At 35.8% G+C, this 23,432-nt stretch overlaps 1 protein-coding gene across 3 annotated transcripts in view; it reads left to right on the top strand.

The window, feature by feature from the left end:
• FipoQ (F-box/LRR-repeat protein FipoQ) overlaps nucleotides 1-23,432 on the top strand; it is a 140,287-nt gene that overhangs the window by 103,742 nt on the left and 13,113 nt on the right. For 2 of the 3 annotated variants that reach the window (XM_069834163.1, XM_069834162.1), the window contains 2 exons: nucleotides 12,568-12,767; nucleotides 20,104-20,260. In XM_069834163.1, coding sequence (XP_069690264.1) covers nucleotides 12,568-12,767; nucleotides 20,104-20,260 — 357 coding nt within the window. Of the gene's footprint in view, nucleotides 1-6,298; nucleotides 6,439-9,899; nucleotides 9,978-12,567; nucleotides 12,768-20,103; nucleotides 20,261-23,432 lie in introns of those variants that run through there. The other variant, XM_069834164.1, reaches the window with a different exon arrangement.

The raw sequence follows: 23,432 nt of genomic DNA, 5'->3' as shown, positions 1-23,432 counted from the left end.
AAAAATTTTTGAAAGTGAATAAATGAGATAGTTCATAAAATGAATGCATAGAAATGTTTCTCTATGTTTCGTGAATGTAACAAAAAAAGGGCAGCTTAAAAATTGAGATTTACTAAAAACTTGGGGTTTTAAAACATTTCTATAAAGAAAAAATATATATAAAAACAAAAGCCAAAAACATTTGGCAGTTCAAAATTTGGATTTTGTTAGTCCTTTACATAGTAAATTTTGTTGAAAAAATGATTAGAAAAAAGTTGTCATTCTTAGTGAAGTGTCCCCTTAAAATAGTTCAGTTCAGCATATTCATTAATGGGAAAAATAGCATATCAAAATAATATTGAACTACTCGTACAAACCGGTAAGAAAAAGTATATAGGCACATCATGAAAAATGAAATCAGCAGCTGTGGAGACGTAGCAGGTATATGGCGACCATCTTTCGACAACACTATAGCTGTATTCCTAGTAGTAGGAGCACATACATTGATATACATAACTTGTAAATCGGAGCGACTGATATGCAGTATAGATTGTGTGGAGAGTAGCACTAACTTATCATGCGATACAAGTAGATTGTACAAATTTCAAGGTCTGTTGAGTGCTATGGAAATAATTTTAATTAAATTACATGCCTGGTAAGAAAGTCAGTGACCCGTAAATAACAGACATTCGTGCTTTGCAATTTCTACTTAGTTTGATAAGATATAAACTGAGACATAAGTTGATTGGAAAAGATGACCCACAAAGAAGAGCAAGCAAAAGGTGTGGAGATAATACATCAATATATAATCCCTCACGTAGGATAAGCAAAGATAAATAATCTCACCTACAGATATCACCTTTACTTTGATTCTCTTTTGTTACAGTAGTCGGTCCCCTCAGTAATGAACTATCTGATAAGTAGCCTGAAGCAGTTTCATTTGAAGAGTTGAAAGCATCGGGAAAGGGCAAAAGTTGCCTTTTTGAATTTACATGAACGACTGATGTAATTCTGTTAAGCTTTTACCTCAAATGTACTGCAACCTATGCTATTTTGTGCAAGTAGCAGAAAGAAGAAATCAATTTAATACGTGCTTTTATAAGAATCACTGATATATTGTTTATTCAATTAGAACCTAATAAATAAATATGTAATACTTTAATGATCTTTATTTATTTGCAACTAGCCATACCCGTACGCCTCACTGAACTTGTTAGAAATAAATATAAAGTGATTACATAATTAAAATAGGATATTTGGTCCAGGGAACATCTGTGTTTGATAGAAGGATAAATCATTTAGTATGTTACTTAATAGAAATTGTATTTAAATAATTAAAATACGATTAATTTGGTCCAGAGAGCACTCATTTGGTGCAAGGATAATTCCTTTAACATGTTTCTTAATTATTATTATTTGCAAATAATTAAAATAGGATCATTTGGTTCAGTGAACAACCGTTTTTGGTGCAAGGATAATTCGTTTAACATTTTTCTAAATTAATCTTGAATGCAACCTTTAATAAATCACTCCAAATTAATGTCAATATAGAGTGGATTGTGTACGAAGATATTTTTTATGTTGGCCTCACTGTGCATTTTTTTTTCTTTGTTAAGTTTATTTAAATACACTTTAACATCTGTGGTCATGTTGCGTGTTTAGAATGTGTGGGTATACTGTAGCAGGCAGCCCGTTTTTACTCTTGTTGAGTTCCTGTTTCTGTAGTATGTTGTAGATGGCTTGCGTTCATGTAACCGATTATAGATTTTGATTAATGTTGTATTGGTAATTGAGGCGGTAATGAATCATGGCATGTAAATTTTCAATCTGGCATTTACCTTTATGAAACCATGAAAAACCCCAGTCATATTCGGCCACAGAATTTGAATCCGTGATCTCTCGAATGCGAGTCTCAAACTCTACCATTTGAGCAAACTCGCTCGGTTGTGCATCATTGTTTATGTAAATGAAAAGATGAAAATGAATGTGGTACATAAATTTTATTTTAAGAAACACAGGAAACGAATATGGGTAAACTATGAGCGCAGGAACGCCATTTCGTGACACTTTGTAAAATAACTCAGCTCCAGTGAGCTCAACGGTAAAATATTAATTTTTACTACATGTACTGTATTTTTGGTCCAGTAAAAATACGCACCTTTACGACAAAACTCTTAAAAATACTAGGAGGAACTGAGGTGTGTAAAATTAGAATATTTTATGTGGACCAAACAAAGTTTAAATAATCAAGTTATCCTCATATCCATTACTTCCATCTAGAGAAACTACACTTTCAAATAGTGAAGGAATTATCCAAATCGGTGAAGTAACTTCTGAAATTACTTCATACAAACACACCAACTTTCTCTGTATATTAATATTGATAAACATTTATATATTCCCATCATAGATTACAAAATATATCCGTATAAAAATATTGTTAAATGAATGATATTCTCCGTTTGCTGTGTGCAAGGCCGCCTTAAAGACGGAGTCATTTGTGTCTTTTCATTATAGCCTATTAGTCGAGGCGGCGTTGATAAGAATAAAACTTATCGGAAATCGTCTTTCAAGAAACTTTTGTTATGTAACGTTTTTCATGATAATCGATAATAAGCGAGATATTTCGATTTATTTAATTCAGGTCCCCTTGTAACCTCCCTTTTAAATAAAGTATTTTGAATGCCATATAGCCTAAAATCTAGTTAGAAGGAACATAATTTATATTCAAATTTTTATAGAAATCGGTTTAGCCATTATCGCATGAAAAGGTAACAAACATCCAGACAGACAGACAGACATACAAACAAAAATTTCAAATATGCGATTTTCGGTCTCAGGATGGTTAATTATACATGTTAACACCAATTATTTTTGGAAAAGCGAAAATTACTAGAAAAAATTTGGTTACAGATTTATTATTAGTATAGATAACTGATTTAATAAGTGTTTTAACGGATGCTTAAATCCAGTACTATCTGAGCATAACACTCCCTCTATTTTTTTATTTGTTTACTGGACTTCATGTCATTCGCTCAAATGTCCCCATCTATAAGTGACTCGCCGAAGCCGTACGTCTCGGCCTCCCCAAAGGTCTCCCTCCGGCCTCCCAACTAACACTCTATATGCATTTCTGGATTCGCCCATACGTGGTACATGCCCTGCTCTTCTCAAACATCTGGATTAATGTTCCTAATTATGTCAGGTGAAGAATACAATGCATGCAGTTCTGCATTATAAGTAAAAATATACCGTGATTAAATTTTCTTTTTAAATTGATATTATCTACGAAGTTCTCCTCCGCTTTGCTTAAAAAACATGTTTTATTTAGAACCGAATGAGAGAAGAAGAGAGAATTAATTTGTTTGCTTTTTTTCATTGTTAGGATCAATGATTTAGAACGGTTGTCGCGCTCAGCGACACATACACGCACGCGCCCAATCTCTCTCTCTGAATGTTCGATTATCTTTCGGTTCTATCCAAACTAGATGGTTCAGAATGGTTTCTATATTTTACACCTTAGGCCAGGGGCCCGCACTAAAATAATGCGAGGGTTGAGAAATACTGATCTAGACAGGGCGGAGGCATGGAGGGCCACTGCCTTCCCAAACTTGTCTCAACTCTTTTTTTTATTAACGTTAGAAAATATTGAATTCAAAATATCTTATTTGCTTTTGTTTATGGTTAAGTTTCCGTGTTTAAATTGACGAATTAATGTCTTGAGATCATATTTATTTTAATTATCTGAATGTATAAGAATTTCTATACCTCATTTGAGTACTGGAAGCACTGTAATGTTTCTTTTGTAAAAGCCTGTACTCATGTGTTAGGAGTCTGCAGGTGTTCAGACTGCCACTTGGAGAAATATGAATAACATTCTGCACAACAATGCAGAAAAAAGAAAAGTGATCCCGGTATAATGTGTAAACTTAAAGACGAGATTAAATAAAATAGAGTTTAAATTTCATATGATATCTTCAGGAAACTTAATATAAAAAAGTTTCTGTTAACACTGTTACGTAGGTACGTGTTTCTGTACGAGAGAAAGAGAAAAAGAGAGGGATTACCGGTATTTTAAATTATGCCCTATTATAATTTGTAGTAGATCTACAGTTCAAACCATAAGGTAGGGTGCCCATTTATCGTCCCCCATTTAGTTTTGTCTCACCATTTATATACCTTTAAGGTTGAAAACTTGAAACTAATCTAGTTAAGAACTTTCAGCATTTGACTACAAGACACAGAATTCGAAATTCATAAATTTAGAATCAAATTGAATATAAAACATGCAGAATGAAATTATGCAATTTTTTACATTTCAGTGAAGCGGTCTAAATTTCGTCCCCTATACTTTTTAACATATTGAATGACAATTATTTCAATAGTACAATGAAATAAAAACATATAACACCAAGAATGTTTATTAATAACTAATAATTATAGGAAGCATGTAAGAGAGCATTCAGAAAATTAGTTAAATTACTTTTTGTAAAACAAAAACTCCTTCATGTGATATTTTCTTAAGTTTCTTAGCACTTCCAAAACAAAATTACAGTTCACTTTATAACCTAACATTAAATAGTTCATTACGTCCAATAGAACTAAATCCTTTCAATTTTATGTTTCACCCATTCAGACACGTCACAAATAATTTTTTTGTGTTTGCAAGATGAGCATATTTCGTGGGATCAATGACAGCATTGCGTGCATTTGATCCCTTTCTGTCCTTGTTTATGTTATGAAAATTTTTTCCCACAAAACGGGAATACTACATCATCATCATAGTCTTCATCATCACTTCCACTGTCGCTAGAAGACTCGCAGACAATTTTATTTTTTGTTTGTTTCGGTGCACTTTTTTTTTTGGTTGAAACTGAGGCTGCAGGTTGTGAAGCGATAGTGGTGCACAAGTCGACGTTAAGATTTCTTCTCGCCTGCTTTCGCTTTTGGTTTTCAGACCCATTAAGTTTTATTTTCTGCTGCTATGTGCACGTTGTTCTTATGGGGTGTACTTGTTACTAGAAGTGCTATACCGCGCCTATTGGAAGACAATGGCTCTATCACTGGAACTTTCCGAATATCTTCTGGACTGATCATGAAATTTGAAGTTTCAGGTTCAGTTTCCTGATGTTCTGTCACTTGGGTAAGTTGATATCGATTAGATACTAATTTGCAGCCCATTTTTTTCTCCCTAACAGGTTTTACGGCTTCTATCATTTCCTCCTTGCCCCATAGTTTCCATTTTCCTATCTGATGGCAACTAGAAATATAAATGACAACAGCCTTACTGAAATTACATGATATGGAAATAGCATTCCGAAATCCGTCCCGGGGACGAAATTTAGACACGTCCTGGGGGACGAAATTTAGGCATGTGCACCACAAAAGTATGGCGGCATCTCGTTCTAAGCACGCTGCAATGTCCGGTTCATTTAATACATATTCTTAAACTAGACACTTTGCTCTATATATAGGAGCAAAAGATGTTATGAAAGTACGTACCTTAGGCTGTGAAATACTGCTGACAATATGTAAGAAGAATAGTTTTTCACCTTCCAGATATTTAAAACTTAAATAACAATGAACAAACAATAACACTCGTTCCAACTGAAAGCACGCTTGCTACTGCGTAAAGAGGGGTAGTCTATACTGACCATCACCAGGGTGCGACGTAATTTGGGCGAAATACTGTGGAGGACGAATTTAGGCAAAGGGACGAATATTGGGCACTACACCTTATACAATTCGGTCCGAAACATCGCGGATGTGGATGTAACACTGTAAGAAAATGCCCTCCGAAAATATCTTTATTAAATGATCATATTCCCATATACTGTACTGTTTTTTATTTTATTTTAGTAGGTTATTTTACGACGCTTTATCAACATCTTAGGTTATTTAGCGTCTGAATCAGATGAAGGTGATAATGCTGGTGAAATGAGTCTGGTATCCAGCACCGATAGTTACGCTGCGTTTCCTCATATTGGGTTGAGGGAAAAGCCCGGAAAAAAACCTCAACCAGGTAACTTGTCCCAACCGGGAATCGAACCCAGGCCACCTGGTTTCGCGGCCAGACGCGCTAACCGTTACTCCACAGGTGTGGACACACTGTACTATACTACGGTCAAGCTATAATGGGGGGAGGAGGTAAATAATGTCCCTCATAACCCCGTTATATGGGGATTCTATGGTTTTGATTTGCCTCACCCCAAGGAAACGGTTCTCTCTCCGCCTATGCTAGACAATATACCATCTTTTCCAATAAATACTAAGCGACGGAGTTTGAAATTCTTAACACATGTTTTGGGTAGCAAATCGACACGTTGGCACGGCCTGCTGAAGCCGTACGTTTCCACGAGGACAGTAGCAGCTTGCGCTTCAGATCCGTACGCTCGGTGTCCACCTCACTCGTGTTTCACCCGTCGTGCGAGCCGCGCTGCAACAATGGATCTCGATAATGTCGGTATTGTTGTGCTACACGAAGGCTTCGAAATTTGTGATGGACGATAGTGCAGACGCTACAGCGATTTAAACATAGACATTAATTAAAAACTGTGATTTTTACAAGTGCGTTGTAGAGAAATAACCATTTCAGTGAGTGTTAAGGGTTCAAACTGTGCTCAAATTCTGTAGCTGAAGTGTGGTGTCTCGTGTGAATCGTGAAATCTTATTGTACAGCAGACGTTTATTAAACCAGATTCAGCCTTCCAAGTTCCTGCCAGTTTAGTTAGCTATAAAATTAGAAACCTCTGCCCAGGGCTTTAAAGAATGCTCCTCCATCCACACACATGTGATCTACCTGAAGTTTAAAATTGTAAACTTACAAAGGAATGTAGTTCTGTAATGAATTTTTACAAGTGATTTTCTAAGAAGTACATTTACTTTTAGATTTTTATACAGGGATATACAAAGTATTATGAAATAGCAAAAATCGTCCCTAGAATTTCCATGGAAATACTATTTTCAGTATTAATTATGAAAAAAATAGTGCGCCCATCAGTTCATTTTCCTTAAACTATTTGACAGAAGCGGTTCTATGTAAAATCTGTAATTCAATTTTCATGGAGTAATAATATACTTCAGGAAATAAATTAATTTTTGGTAATTTTTTTACAGTAGGCCTTATCAAATGGTAAAGTGATTTACACAAAATCGGATGTAAATAATTGCTCGTTCTTAATTTATTTGTTATACACACACAGATGAATAGCAATTGAAAAGGCACGAGTTACTTTGTGTGGCTCCAAATGTTTTGTTTTAAATAGAGTAATAATTAATTACCTATGGCATTTTACCTTCAATCTAAAACTTTACAAAGGAAAACTTTTCGTCTTAGAGAGAACGTCAGAAATTATTTCTAAATACTAATATAATTATATACTCAGAATATAAAGAAATATAAAGCGTTAATGCTGATTCAACAGAAGTGACTTCAGTGCTAGAAGTTGTCATGAATATCTTCCAACCAGCGATTCTCTGTACGTTGCCTACATTTTTTCGGGGAGGATAAGGAATTGCTTAATTGTAACTTGATCAGCAATAAACTGACGATGTCTGTCATTTTGACATGTGGTAATACTATATGGAAGATAAAGAACGATTTTTCATGTCCGCAATAAATGAAATAATAACAGAAGCGATACTCCACGGGTTTTGTTACTGAAAAAAAAAAATGCATTAAGTAAGATTCGAACAAGGGAGTTAGGTAACAAAACAAAGAACACTATTGCATTTAAATAATGTTTATTCATGCCAATTTACGTCACTTGGCAGTGCTTTGCACTTTTTTGTTTCACTTTAATTTATTGTGTTCGATAGATCTTACGCTAGCATTGAACATTTAATACAGTATTTGAGTGTTACACAATTGTTTGGCGAAATGAGATGGTGTCTAAGAAGAGTATCCTTCATATATAGTTCATTCATGTTTGCTGATTTAAAATCAAACATTTGCAAACATTTATACAAATCAAAAGAATAATTTCAAAATTAATTTATGAAGTAAACATTAGTTAGAGAAATTATGAATTGTTACATTATGAAATAATTTTGATTAAAATAAGGGGTTTTTGCGCGTCCCGAAAAAATTATGGGAACGTCGCGCGTCGGACACCTAGGCCAGAAAAGGGGACTGTCTCATCTTTCATGGAATGTATTGTAAGCTTATCTAGTAGGAATTATTTGCCCTTCAGATTTGTTTAACAATCTGCCGTTGCTTATGCTTAATGTTGACAAATTTACAGTTTAATTACTTAAGGCCAATTCATTAGTGGATATTCTGCTGTAGTATAATGCACACTTGTTCATTCAGTTGGAATTTGTTCTTGACATTGAACATTTTCATTTCTTCTCAAATTCTATGCATTCTAGCGACATATTCAACATTTGTCACACAATACTAACCGTTTTATATCTATTAAAATAATGAAAAAGTATCCGCAATTCAAATTAAGCTGTAGACTTTTTTTTAACAAAGCTCAATTTTAGGTTATTTTGAAAAAAGCTTTCCTATTTTTCCCCTGTTTTTCATTATTTCATTAATTTCATTCTATATATTTATTATTCGAAAGGAGCCACCGGCGTGGCTCAGTCGGTTACGGCGCTTGCCTGCCGGTCTAAGTTGCACTCGGGTGCGGGTTCGATCCCCGCTTGGGCTGATTACCTGGTTGGGTTTTTCCGAGGTTTTCCCCGAATGTAAGGTGAATGCCAGGCAATCTATGGCGAATCCTCGGCCTAATCTCGCCAAATAGGCTACCATCTCGCTATCACCAATCTCATTGACGCTAAATAACCTCGTAGTTGATACAGCGTCGTTAAATAACCAACTAAAAAATCTTTGATGGGCGATCATAAGAGCACAAGTCAATTTGTGGCGAAATTGAGATATGTACAGTTTTGTCATCATCAGCTCGATATCTATGTCTGGTAAAAAGAGTACAAGTCAAAACGTGCTGTAGAACGCCGCATTCTCTGATGAACATAACAGTATCTTCAAAATCATGTACGATGTTAAACAGTTTTTTTGCTCTCCTGTAAACTAAAGGTTTTTTTATTGTACTCTTATTATCGCCCATCAAAGAAATATTCGAAAGGTGGCGGTTAGCTAAGTAGCGATGTTGTCAAACGTAGGACTTATTAGAGTTGTTATGACAGTAGCACAGTTATGAATTATAGTACAATAGAAAAGATTTTAGAATAGACCGTTCTATGAGTTTGAAGGCGCATAGCTGTGTAATGTATTAGATTGAAGGACGTTTTTCATACTTGAGCAATTTTATTAAGCCACATTTTCCAGAATAAATTTTCATGATGTATTATGTGTTTTAAATTTTGTGTATATACATCCCTTTGTACTTGACAAGTTCTTTAATGATATTGGCGCTTTTAAAATTCGAATTTCACATTGATTTGTCATCGAGATATGACATTTATTTAAATTTTGAATAATGTTCTTTCCATTAGTTACTACCTAACCACCACCAATTATTTTCACCAAGCTTAATATTAGGACTATTTCTATCTTTCTTTTTTTTTGCTGTGTATAATACCGAAACTCGAAAGATGTGTTGCGATGTTGACAGATAAGGAAATGCACTTAATTATAGGGCGGTAATGATGAGGTAATCTAGTCACACTGATTACATTATTGTAGGTGGTCCGAGAAAAACTTGCTCCAATACCTAATGATTTAACATGTTAAGTATGATTAGTGTGGAAAGGCCTATTCTTTTCTCTTGTAGTATCTGAAAGAATGATACTTTGTAAATACTTTGGATATCGCTGTAGCGTCTATATTATCACTATTGGAAAAAATTAAAGCCAGGGACAAAATCGAAGCCTCGTGTAGTATTTGACGAATTTGAGATCTTCCAATAAAAGATCGCAGTTCACTCGTGTATTAACGTCTATGGCTTCGACAGGTATGGGGGCAGATTGCCCTCGAATCGTCGCAGATGTATGTGACGGATGGCAGTGTCCGAAGTCCATTTGCCAACACGGTGAGTCTCAATTTTAAATGCATCCTTTAATAAGCTTTCTTCATCCATGATGGATAATGTCGGCTTTTTAAGGTACCGTCAGTTGGAATGGCCCCGCAAATAGTAAATCTAGCCGACCTGATGAGGAAAGTGATAATTTTTTTCTTACTATGGGAACGGGATGTCATTTTTCTTGCTTTGGTTTTATGTTATCTTAACAGGTGGAATTGTACCATGTCGATCACATAGCAAACAATTTCTGTTGTTTGTTAAGGTTAGGGTTGGCAACAACTCTTTAAATAACTTCAAGGGAAAAATTGCTCCAGGGCCGGGTATCGAATCCTGGGACCTTTGGCTGAACGCGCCAACGCTCTACCAACTGAGCTATCCAGGAACTTCACCCGACTCTGTCTCGATTTTTTCCTTTATGTCCACATAACTCGAATGGGCTGACAAGACGCCAGAAACCCACATCGAGTGCACACAAACTCCGTATGACTTGAAATTGTAGTTTTCTTTTAACGTACCTACAATAACGTATATCTGTGCAAATCTAGCTTTCAGGTTTGGAAAAAGTTACGAGAGGTTGAAAATGTATGGGCACCATAATTTCAATAAAACTCACCGAAAATTTCCTAACTTAAAGGCTTTTTTATAATTCAAGTTTTACTTAGAAAATATCTGGGAATCATAATTCAGATATTAATATAAAATAATTTAAACAATTTACATTTAAGACCAAATCATTTCGGTTACTTTGTGGCCAAACCTCGAAGGGGGAAATATCCGACAATAAAATTAGAGTCGTGTGAAAATGTGAAATAGAGACAATCAAACATGGATGTAACCAAAAATGAAAGAAATGTCAAATATTTATAATATAAAATGAGATAAATTAATGTATGGTTATACTGGTGTATAAATGAAGCAAAATTAATAATTAATGACTGCGAAAAAAATTTATGATATAGTTTTACAAGTGAATAAGCCAAAAAGAAATGAATTGTGTTGATCATCAACAACAAAATAGAGAAATTGAAGTTGGGACTAGAATTTATCCTAATTTATGAAATAATTATAATTATCATATTCATAATAATAATTAAGGACCGCACTTCGTCCCAGGAGACCACAAGATTAAGTATTACTGGAAGTATACATTTTAATCACACAACTTTTAACACTGTATCACTTCGGAATATATAATTACACTACAGAACACACCCCCACAGGAAGCATAATCAGAAGGCGCGAAAAAGAGGACCACGCAGTCTGAGGATAGCCTACAACAGACTGAAACTAGTCAACAAGGTAACCTAGTTTAACACGTGAAAGAAATAAGTTATATATTCCGAAGTTATTGGAGTTTTTAAGTGGACGACGCACGTGCATCTAGCAAGGAAAGTACTCGACTGACTGCTGACGTGAGTCTTGTTTAGTAAGGTGGTGCAGGACAAAACATGGACCACTTTGACAGTCACATTAATATTTACAATTTACACTATGTGCACTAGAATTCGCCATTTTTTACTATTTACATTAAAATGGGTGTAGACCTACATTGATGAAGTGTTATTTACATTATTACGCTTATGTGCAGTGTTGTGTATTGTAATTCAAGGTATTTTATCATATTTTAATGTAAGTAGTGTAAAGTGCTGTCACACATTGAATACTTTCAAAAGCCGACTGTCAGAAAGACTGCTTTTCGTCTCTAAAATATGATCCTTCTTCAAATATTGCTTTCATAGAATATTTTTAATGTATCAACTTTCCTTCATTATGTTAATCATTCCTTCGATGCAAATTGTCTTATTTAACACTAAATAATAATTGTTTAACTCTTAGAATTACATGTAACTAAACATATAGCTACATTTTGCTCTTACTATTATTATTATTATTATTATTATTATTATTATTATTATTATTATTATTATTATTATTATTATTATTGTTGTTGTTATAATAATAATGATAATAATAATAATAATTACTACTACTACTGCTACTACTACTACTACTACTATTACTACTACTACTACTACATTGTTACATTGGTTTCTGTGTTGATATTATTTATATTTGCTATGTATTTTTATATTGATCGAGTGGCAAAAAGGTCTCATGGCCTTAACTCTGCCAGTACCAGTAAAAATAAATGAACAATTAATTTAAATTGTAGGAAAGGTCATCGTAATATAAATCTTTATCAATACAATGTATTTTCAACAGTCTTCGAGGTCTAGTTTTGAATCATCAATTGAACGTCAATTGCAGCATAAACAAGATGCAAGTGTTCTCTGATAGTACCTGTGTCACGCGCCAAATAATGACGTTATGACAATATACAGAAGTGTATGAACAACTAATCTTATCTCCGTACGCCCTGAGGCAGAATACAGTCCCTAATAATGATGATTATTTATAAGTGAAATAATAATGTAATATTTTCATACCTTAGGAAACCTCGACATTTTAAGACTATAATTGACGTAATAGCCTATACTTACGTCATTTTCTATGATAAGCTGATTGAAATAATCTCTTCTATCCTACGGGGCAGCAGATTCAGGTAGTAGATCTAACTGAAATTGTGGTTTGTGTACAGACGATCGAGAAGCTGCCGGACAAAGTGCTGCTCAACATCTTCTCGTACCTCTCCCACCGCGAGATATGCCGCATGGCTCAGGTGTGCAAGAAGTGGAGGGTCATCGCGTACGACACAAGACTATGGAGAAACGTTTCCCTCAGACCTGAGATCTCAGGTCTGCACGTTGGGTCCCTCGAGTCACTTCTCGGGCTTATCAGGTTTGTCTAAATAATCAACTACTTACATAGCATGTTTTAAAATTATGTTCTCGTAATGTAAATTGAAGAAAAGTTTGATGATATTGCAAGAGATCGGTTGTTAAATTCTGATGTATTAATGTTAGAACTGGAAGGAATGGTGAACGGGAAAAAATTATGTTCGGTTCAAGTTTGTCGAATATGACGAAGTTCGATACTCGCCGATGTTCGCTATACAGAAGGAGGCTTGTCGTGTTTGTTCCACACCAGGGATGTCAAGGTCAGAAGAACGTACTCGGCTCTAAGTGCTATCAGCCACTGAGTGGTTACAATGAATCTTTTCTGCATGCAGGAGCGATGAACAAGAAGGGGTGAGCAAAATGAACTCTTGAATAATTTCAAGGGAAAAATTGTTCTGAGGCCGGGTATCGATCCCGGGACCCTTCGCTTATCGCACGAATGCTCTACCGACTGAGCTACCCCAGGAAATATACACGACACCGTCACAATTCTTCCCTTTATAACTACACAACTCAAATGGCCTGACGAGACGCCAGAACCAAACTCTGAGTGCACACAATTCTGTGTGGCTTACATTGTTGCTTTCTGTTAACGTACCTACAGTAACGAATATATTATGCAAGTCTGGCGTTCAGGTAGAAGCTCCCTGTGAAGCAGGCTTGAATAATTTCAAGGGAAAAATTATAGTTTTTGTTTTGATTTTGTAGCGGTGTTTGTTTGCAAACAACACAGTGACAAGACAGTAGTACATTGATTTTGTTTTGATTGGACGCGGTGATCCAGTGCCTTGGCCACCCAGATCACCCGAACTCACCCCGTTAGATTTTATCTTCGGCGTTGCTTGAAGGCTGTCGTCTATGCAACACCAGTGAATGATGCAGAGAAGCTATTGCAAAGTGTTGAAAATGCATGCCAATTGATCAGTGATGACAAGATGGTGTTTGAGCGAACTAGACAGTCGTGTGTACGTCGTGCTTAGGTATGTGTGAACAATGGAGGGGACACATTGTGCACCTTTTGTAAACGTTAAATGACAAGCTTCCAAACATATACTTGTGACACAACAAAAAAGGAACAAAAACAAAGTATGACCATTTGTCCAATAAATAAGGAATTGTTCTTACTTTTGATCCAGGAGCACGCTCACGCGTTTTCCAAACATACTTAGGACTCACTCTGTATATAAAACCGGACGGCACATTAGATACAAGATTTACCGGAAAACTAGATCTACACATAAGTTACTTACTTACTTACAAATGGCTTTTAAGGAACCCGCAGGCTCATTGCCGCCCTCACATAAGCCCGCCGTCGGTCCCTATCCTGTGCAAGATTAATCCAGTCTCTGTCATCATATCCCACCTTCCTCGAATATATTTTAATATTATCCTCCCATCAACGTCTCGGCCTCCCCAAAGGTCTTTTTCCCTCCGGCCTCCCAACTAACACTCTATATGCATTTCTGTAATCGCCCATACATGCTACATGGCCTGCCCGTCTCAAACGTCTGGATTTAATGTTCCTAATTATGTCAGGTGAAGAATACAATGCGTGCAGTTCTGCATTGTGTAACTTTCTCCATTCTCCTGTAACTTCATCCCTCTTAGACCCAAATATTTTCCTAAGAACCTTATTCTCAAACACCCTTAATCTTTGTTCCTCTCTCAAAGTGAGAGTCCAAGTTTCGCAACCATATAGAACATCCAGTAATATAACTGTTTTATAAATTTTAACTTTAAGATTTTTTGACAGCAGACTAGATGACAAAAGCTTCTAAAATTGTCATGTGATATCTAGATAACTGATCAAAAGTGTGTTCCAATTTCTCATAGAAGCTATCCTTTATATGGTCGTCTTTCTCTTCTGTAGGAGCGCCAGCATTTATAACTATAATATCGCACCATCTACTATTAAGTACTAAATACGAAACCTGTCACTGTAAATTCGACCTTTTTTACTGCTGATTTTAATCTTTTATGAACAATGAATCCAATTCCTAATTGGTGATTATTGTTTGCTTCGCCATAATACAACAAGTAATCTCCTATTTGTGATATGCCATTCTCATCTAAGCTAACCTCTTGTACTCCCACGAAGTCTATTCTATATCTAGCTAGTTCTTTTGCTACTAATGTTACCCCTCCTGTTCTGTAAAGACTAGTTACGTTCCAAGTACCAAATCTCATAACCTTATTCCTTTGCTGTGGTAGTGCCGAAGAATCAGTCCCATTTCGAGACTTATTGTATGATTTCTTAAGAAGCTGTTTTGTACGGTGATGGGTTGTTAGCCCTTCACCCAACCCCCAAGCTGGAGGACCACCCCTTATCAGCTGTCCACGACTGCTTATTCAATATATTCGCAGCTTCCCTCCATATCTGGAGGCCATCTCTTCTATCCGCAATTTGAGGACGCGCTATGCCGTGGTTATGGGGACACACAATACATGGAGATCTACACATACTAAGCGATATTTAAATGCCTCATATCCAGGCTTCGAAACTTTGGACCCGATACAATAAGTTTGCTATGCATGCACTGTAGGTTGTTGACTCGCTGCAGGTAGATTGAGATGTGTTGAGATAACAATGTTGCTATTTAGAGTAGAGTACGGTAGTATGGGGAAACACACATATGTACATTCTGAAAGTAAATATGCATTACTTAATGATAATGTCAAAAGAATGTGAAAAGCATTTATTCTCCTGTCTTTTATAAGTATTTGTGTTCATTCAATTATACACAGTGTTAATGTTGGAAATAAGCATGTATCAATTTTAATTTTTTCATTTATCCTATTGGTCGTCTTTAGGAAGTGCAGTTACAGTACCGAATTGCATTGTACCTACTACAAGACACATTGTCAGTGTCTCAAACGTAAATCTTTTTCGGTTATCTGCCAAAGTTTGTACTGTAGAAAGCTGCGCTCTACGTCGAATGACGTGATAGGAGCAAAACGAAAAAACCTAACATCATTGCAGTCTCTAAAAGACAGTCCTTTATTCTCGGCTCACACTATGTCCACTAATTTGCTGTTTATATTACACAATGTTCTATATCTGTTAGTTTTACAAAAAATGATTTCCACTTCTGTTTTACACGTTCAGTAACCGGTGTACTTGATGTCTCATTAATTCTCTGCATTATTTTCTAAATTAATTTGAGGGCTTCCGGCATCTCTTGCTCTGACTTTTCTAACCGTGTAATAGTTTCAGACACAGTTTGTATGAAAACCAAATTATTCGTCAGAACCTTCAAATCCAGATCGTTTTCCTTTGCGTATTTGTTGACATCCATTCTACAGTACTCCCACCCACTGTACACTTTACCACTATACGCAGTACGCCGTTATGAGGATTTCCCACTGAACTGCCCTATTGGGTCCGAAGTCTCGAAGCCTGCTCATATCGTAGCCTACTAACAAACAGGCATTTCTTTTGACACTAGTAAATAGGGCAAAAACTATATTGTGTTGAAGACAGTATTTAATTTCGAACTTCAGTTTCTGAAAGAAGTCTTTCGTGAAAACGGTTACTCAAGTTATGAAATGAATAGGGAGATGAGAGGTAGATAAAAGAAAAGTGTAGAAGAATCTGACTCTGGCAATAATTCCTACGTCGAGGCCATCAGGTTGGTAGAAGGTAGCCAAAGCCAACACTAAAACTATTTATGTTCCTCCTAAGAAAATAAGTAATTTCCTAAAGCCCGTGAAAGAGAATACGACTCAAAATTCTAAGAATCTACTAAATTCTGTTCGAATGTGGGAAGTTTATATCGGTCAAACAGGCCTTATTATTGAAACACGATAAAAGAAACATGCTCTATACTAGGTTTATATCAACTAGACAAGTCTGCGATAGTCGAGCATTGCTTCAACCGTGAACACAGAATTTCGTCTGAAAGGACCAGTATGCCATTTAGGCTACAGTGAGGTTATTGGAAACGCGTATTTAGCGTAGTTCGAAAAGAAGACAGTGTCGCACATGAAGTGTTAAATGAGTCTTAACCCCTGCGGATGCGACTGAAAAACTCAGTTTAAATGCAATGTAAAGTTAATTAGAATTGACAAATGTTTATTTTATTTATTTACATATAAACTTACTACTTTTATTGCAGGAATCATTAAAATATCAAATGCTCAATAATTTTACATTTTCTAAAGCTGTTTATTTTTGCAGAAATTTGTAAAACAATCAAAGGAGAATTATACTGTCATTATTTAACTGTCTGGGCAGTGTTCGTTGATAAATACTATGAAGATATCACTAAGAAGTCTTCATCTTTCTCCCATCCATTTACTTCTCTCTAGCTCAAACATCTTCATAGAGTTTCTTGTTTTCAAACACTTTCGACCTCATAGCGATTCCACGATATGTTTTGTTTATATAGTGAAAATATTTAAATGGAAGATCATTCATAGCTCAGGTTGTGATCTATTTGGTTCTAAGCCAAAAGTTTGTTAAGAACAAAACGACTATCAGCCTGCACTTCTACCAACCTAAGAAAAACAAATTCTGGCACATTGACAAACGGATGAGTGCAATGCCATCCGGATCAGTGTAATGTTTATTATACATTCGTTAAATACTTTGAATAATCGCCAGACATTTCTCGACAAAATTATTTAAGGCAAACTCAGATATTGTGATAAGTGATAATTTTGTTTCAATCATTGCCCTACGGAATTGTCGTCTACACTGACGTGTATTTATGTTTGGCTCGGCCGGGAGTTCTACTTTTAAAACCAACAAAAATCTTAATTGAGCGAACTGTCAGCCACAGTATCTACTTTATACTCCGTAGTTTATTATTATTATTATTATTATTATTATTATTATTATTATTATGAGTGCGTAGTCTCTACGTGAGTCAAAAGTGAAACTTATTCAGTTGTAAATGAGTAGTACATTAAACATTTTAAGTGTTCGTTGAATGCGAAGCGATAAATTAGGCTTAAATTCATCAATCCTGCATTCAAAACTTTTAATAATTTAAAAATAAAGGAATTAGTTTATGCTATTTTAAATACGATACGAAAAATGAAGCACAATTTAAGAGTATCACATGGATCATATGAGAAAGGAGGAAAATAAGGAGAGAATCAAGGCGAAATAAATATTTCGACGAGAATTGAAATGAAAAGACTAGATTGAATTGGCGCTTATTGAGAATGTCAGAAGAAAGCTGTCCGAAACATTATACCAGAGAAACGAAAAAAAAAAAAGATCTAAAAAGACGTAGATACATGCCACTACACACTGTATGGAAATTACAGCTTTCAATTTTCGAGACGCTTAAGACAGATGGCTTTGGAAGGCATAAAGCAGGCATTTCCAACTGTTGGCTCTATGACGTCACACGTCTCTGCTCTCGAGCTCCTTGAGAGGTTAAGCATAGCTATAAGAGCAACATGAATCTAAGGTACGTACATGAAAGTATGAATTAAGACTTCACGGTCTTCAATAACTATATTGCGGAATTCTTGGGTAGAGCTATCCAGAGACGAGAAAATGATAATAAAATTAGAGGACTTGAGCCTTTCCCGGCTTTGGATATGGAATAATTCTTCTTTGGCTCTCAGTTAAGTGAGTTGGATTACTTCCAGCTTAGAAACGGACCACAAGATAGATTTCGATGCCACCACCGTCTTGGACAAGGCATCGGGTCATTGGGACCTGGTCATCAAGGAAGCCATCGAAATCCAACTAGATGGCAATAATATCAACAGAAACGGGGGCCTACAGCTGAATACAACGTGGAAACCTGTAATCAACACGCTTCGACCAACCAGAACACGACAGGCGGTCGAGAAAAGGATCTAGCTCCTGATTGGCCCGCAGCGGGAAGCCATACTGACCGCTTATATACCGACTAGACATGGTCTTACGGCACTTCAATCCTGAAGAAGATGGCAGAACTAGTCGTCGAAAGCTTGGAAGCAACAATCCAACTCACCTGACTGAGAGCCCGAGAAGAGTTATTCGGTAACAAATAGGACCATGACATCGGTATATTTGTATTAGTTTGAGGCCGATTGAAGGTGGACATACGACACTGGACAATTTAGTCGACGTGTTTCAAGTACGGCAGCGGAAGCGAATTTGATACACGGCTAAGCAAGCAAGCAAGCACGTTCTGTGTTTTGTATACGATTATTGCGTATTATATAATCAAGACAACAATCATTGTATATAAGGATTAATATCGGAAAATCTAAAATCTTGGTGAGGTTGAGGATAATTGTTGGAAATCTTAGCCCAATTAAATTGTGGTAAAACATAAGTATGAACATATGTTTTTCTTAATATTTAGAGTTTTGCATTACAGTTTTAGATTGCCGAAAACATATATATGCGTACAATTTTGCTTTCCCTACATTTAACTGTTACATTAATTTATTTATCACATCTATTCCCAACCTTACTTTTCTTGCATGTTGTTTGTCTGATTTCGGTTCCTGCTACAATAAACAACAACTTTCATTTTTTTTTTTCAAATGAAAATGACCGCCGAGTGTCGGATAGTAGGCCTATAACCTTGTATACGGATAAACTGCGTTCAACATTGGCTCAAACCAAGGGCGCATATGTAAAATATTTCACTTCATCCATTTCTACATCAATTGATAACAATCGCACTTGTCATCTGGCAAAACTCTTGTAATTTTGCATAATGAATTAAAACCACCGTTTTTTTTTTTTTTTTTTTTTTTTTTTTTTTTTTTTTTTTTTTTTTTTTTTTTTTTTTGCTGTGTTCATTTTCGCACACACCTTTTTGATTATATCATTTTACAGACAATTCACTTTTGAGATGAGATTGTTTACTATCGAAATTTGCTCCACCAATTTCACATCAGTCTTTTCGAGGCATTCTATTGTAGAGGGAATAAATCCAAAACTAGATGAAATATATTCACGCTGTTGTTTTAATATTCGGGTCACCAAGAAGAGTTTGGGCATTACTTATGAAAGCTGCATCTTTTCCGTCAAACATCTGTATGACTCCTTTTACGCTGGCAAAATTATTGTAAAGTATGTGCAAGCTTCCAGCCATAATCCCCATCGCGTTAAAATGTGAACAAGAGGAAGAGGCACTCCAGGGCAAAGTGCTTGACTCTGACTGTACAAGCGAACGGTAAACATAGACAGTATACGACGATGCACAGTGCGGTATGCTCACGAAATGTCTACAAACTAGTACACATATACCGATGTCACGGCCCTAATAATAAAATTGTATTTAAACGAGACTGAACAATTAGGAGAAAAACTCTTCGACATAAATCTCAGAATGTCTTCAGGAATCAGTCGATTCAAATTATTTTGTTTTGTGTTTCAGCATCAGATTTGGGGGCACGCTGCGCTACATCGAGCTACCGATAGAGTTGATCACTCACACTGTGTTGCACGAACTCGCCAACAAGTGCCCCAACCTAACTCACATGCTGCTCGACTTTTCCACCGCCATGCAGCTCCACGACTTCAGCGAGATGCAGGCACGCAACATTGACCATAATAAGTAACAATAATGATAATCATAATCATCGCCACCTAATTTTAAGGAACAGATTCTTTGGCCCGATCTGTCCTTATTCTTGAGAGGGTTATGAACGAACATTATACGTTCATGGATAGACTGCTGCATCACGCAGTGTGACGCGAGATTACCATGTAAGACAAACATATGGCAATGGTCACTTCGGAGTCCATATTAAACAATTTCTGATAAATGCAGTTTGTTTTATTTAGAGTAATAGGGATAAATACTTGAAGCAAGTAAAGAGATAGGTTTGGAAGTAAATCCCGAAAAAGAATATGTCTCGTGACCAGAATATTGTACGAAATGAAAATATAAAAATTGGAAATTTATCTTTTGAAGAGGTGTAAAAATTCAAATACCTGGAAGCAACAGTAACAAATATAAATGATACTCGGGAGGAAATTAAACATAGAATAAATATGGGAAATGCCTGTTAATATTCGGTTGAGAAGCATTTATCATCCAGTCTGTTGTCAAAAAATGTGAAAGTTAGAATTTATAAAACAGTTATATTACCGGTTGTTCTGTATGGTTGTGAAACTTGGACTCTCACTTTGAGAGAGGAACATAGGTTAAGGGTGTTTGACAATAAGGTGCTTAGGAAAATATTTGGGGCTAAGAAGGATGAAGTTACAGGAGAATGGAGAAAGTTACACAACACAGAACTGCACGCATTGTATTCTTCACCTGACATAATTAGGAACATTAAATCCAGACGTTTTAGATGGGCAGGGCATGTAGAACGTATGGGCGAATCCAGAAATGCATATAGAGTGTTAGTTGGGACATCGGAGGGAAAAATACCTTTGGGGAGGCCGAAACGTAGATGGGAGGATAATGTTAAAATGGATTTGAGGGAGATGGATATGATGATAGGGACTGGATTAATCTTGCTCAGGATAGGGACCAATGGCGGGCTTATGTGAGGGCGGCATGAACCTTCGAGTTCCTTAAAAGCCATTTGTAAGTAAGTAAGTAAGTAAGAGATGGGAGTTCTATGTAATAGGGGCCTATGACAGGAAACCATATTTTGAGAAAAATAGGAATAAAGAATTCAACTATGCATAACACTTTATTTATTGCTTTTTTACTCGTGCAACATTATACAAAAAAATAATCTTTCATGTGTATTCTATCAAATGCTAAGTAGAAACTAAGTTTTTCTTCAGTTTCATATAGATATTGATGTTCGAAGTAGTGCTTGTATGAGCCCTTTATAGGGAGAACAGCTGCTCATGATCCTTTTTTACATAGAAATATTACATTGTTATGTTACACAGTCTGGTAATACAAAAATAGCCTACAACTTAAGAGTAAACAGAACAAAAATTATCTTAAACATATTTTAACAAAATGTAAACCTAAATCACTTTGTACGATATTTGAAACATATATGATTCTTTCTTAACTCTAAGTGAAGTTAATCATTCAGATTTAGTTCATCATCACTAGCTCCTTGTGCATTTTCACTTCTGGATTGCAGGAAAACTTCTTCGTACCAAGCAACGTCATTTGGTCCAGAAATTTAAATAAACTGCGCACATCCTTTTCTTTTGCTGAGTTCAGTTGCACAGGCTGGCTTTCCAAGAACCTAGTGTCAATATTCATGTCAGTCATTTTTCTTCAAGTATTTCTTGTTTAAATTTTCTTGTTTTGTTACTGTAGGCCTACATTTTTCAAAACATTTATTTTTACAGCATTGTATAACTAAAACAAACTGTTTGCTAGAAATAGCTTCACCAGTAACAGATGTATAGCTGTCGCCGGAATTCCTTTTGATCTTCTTCGCAGCACTATCTCTTCTTGACTGTCCTTGCGTTTCTTAGTTCCATCATTAACAGCTATCTCAGACATCTTCAAATAACATAATCAGTAACACAATTGTAGTTCATACTCGTAATGGCTTGTCTCTCCTACAACAACTGATTTCAAAATGGCTGTCACACGTTCATAAATCGAGATATCGCAATGAAACTTTTCAGGTGTAACAATGTAACTGAAGACACCCAGAAAATGCAATCTCCCGTATTACATAGAACTCCTAAATTCAAGATATTATCACAGTCTAGTATATACAGTCACGAAGCTCAATACGTAGTAAATATGCAAACATTAGATAGTTGCTCACCACTAGAATCGCTAATATCGCCTCATTAAAGACAATGCGAAGTAGTACCGGCACAGTCTATTGTTTCTAGCACCCTCAAAACTCAAGCTTCGTGACTGTATATAGTAGAATGTGATATTATATACTGACTGTGGAAAATTTGCCTTATGAACGGCATTCTCGTTATTTGAAGGTTCTTTCGCTGGCAGATTTGGTTTCATTGTAATTTCATTGTAATAATAATGATGGTCATGACCAACGTCTTTGGTCATGACAGTGATACCGATTACGCTGATGGTAGTGCAAGTAGTGTTAATGGTAATCATAAACATGCTGGTGGTGCTAATAATGATGATAATAATTATGAGGATATTATAATTATTATATTAGTTATTAGCTGTTATGTCCTCTGATGTTTTTAGTTCGTTATTTAATGACACTGTATCAACTATTAGGTTTTCTAGCGTTGATTTATTGGTGATAGTGAGATGGTGTTTGGAAAGATGAAGCCGAAGAAGATTCGACTATATTACATAGGCCTACATTGGTGTTACGATTGGGGAAATCCACGAAAAAGAAATCTCAACCAAATAGTCTCTGTGAGAATTGACCCCACGCCCGAGCTTAGATCCGGACCAGCAGGCAAACGTGTATGTTTTTCAGCTGCAAATCTGCCCGATTATTGTTACAATAGTAATAAAAATGAAAAAAAAAATATTATTATTCCAGCTTGGGCTGATTACCAGGTTGATTTTTTTCTGAGTTTTTTCCCGACAGTAAGGCGAATGTCAGGTAATCTATGACGAATCGTCGGCCTTATCTCGCTAAATACCATATTGCCATCATAAATTACATCGACGTAAACTAACCTAGTACCGGTAGCTGATACAGCGTCGTTAGACAAACAAATAAAAAAGAATAGTATTAGTGGTACCGTAATAAGAATATTAGTAGCAATAGTAAGTAATATTATTAGTAATTCAAATATTACACAATATAATATATTAATTAATCTAATTAT

This window comes from Periplaneta americana, chromosome 1 (genome assembly GCF_040183065.1).
Source record: "Periplaneta americana isolate PAMFEO1 chromosome 1, P.americana_PAMFEO1_priV1, whole genome shotgun sequence".
In the NCBI taxonomy this organism is placed as follows: Eukaryota; Metazoa; Arthropoda; class Insecta; order Blattodea; family Blattidae; genus Periplaneta; species Periplaneta americana.
The sequence above is the reverse complement of the archived record's forward strand: the minus strand, read 5'-3'. Positions and strand labels throughout refer to the sequence as shown.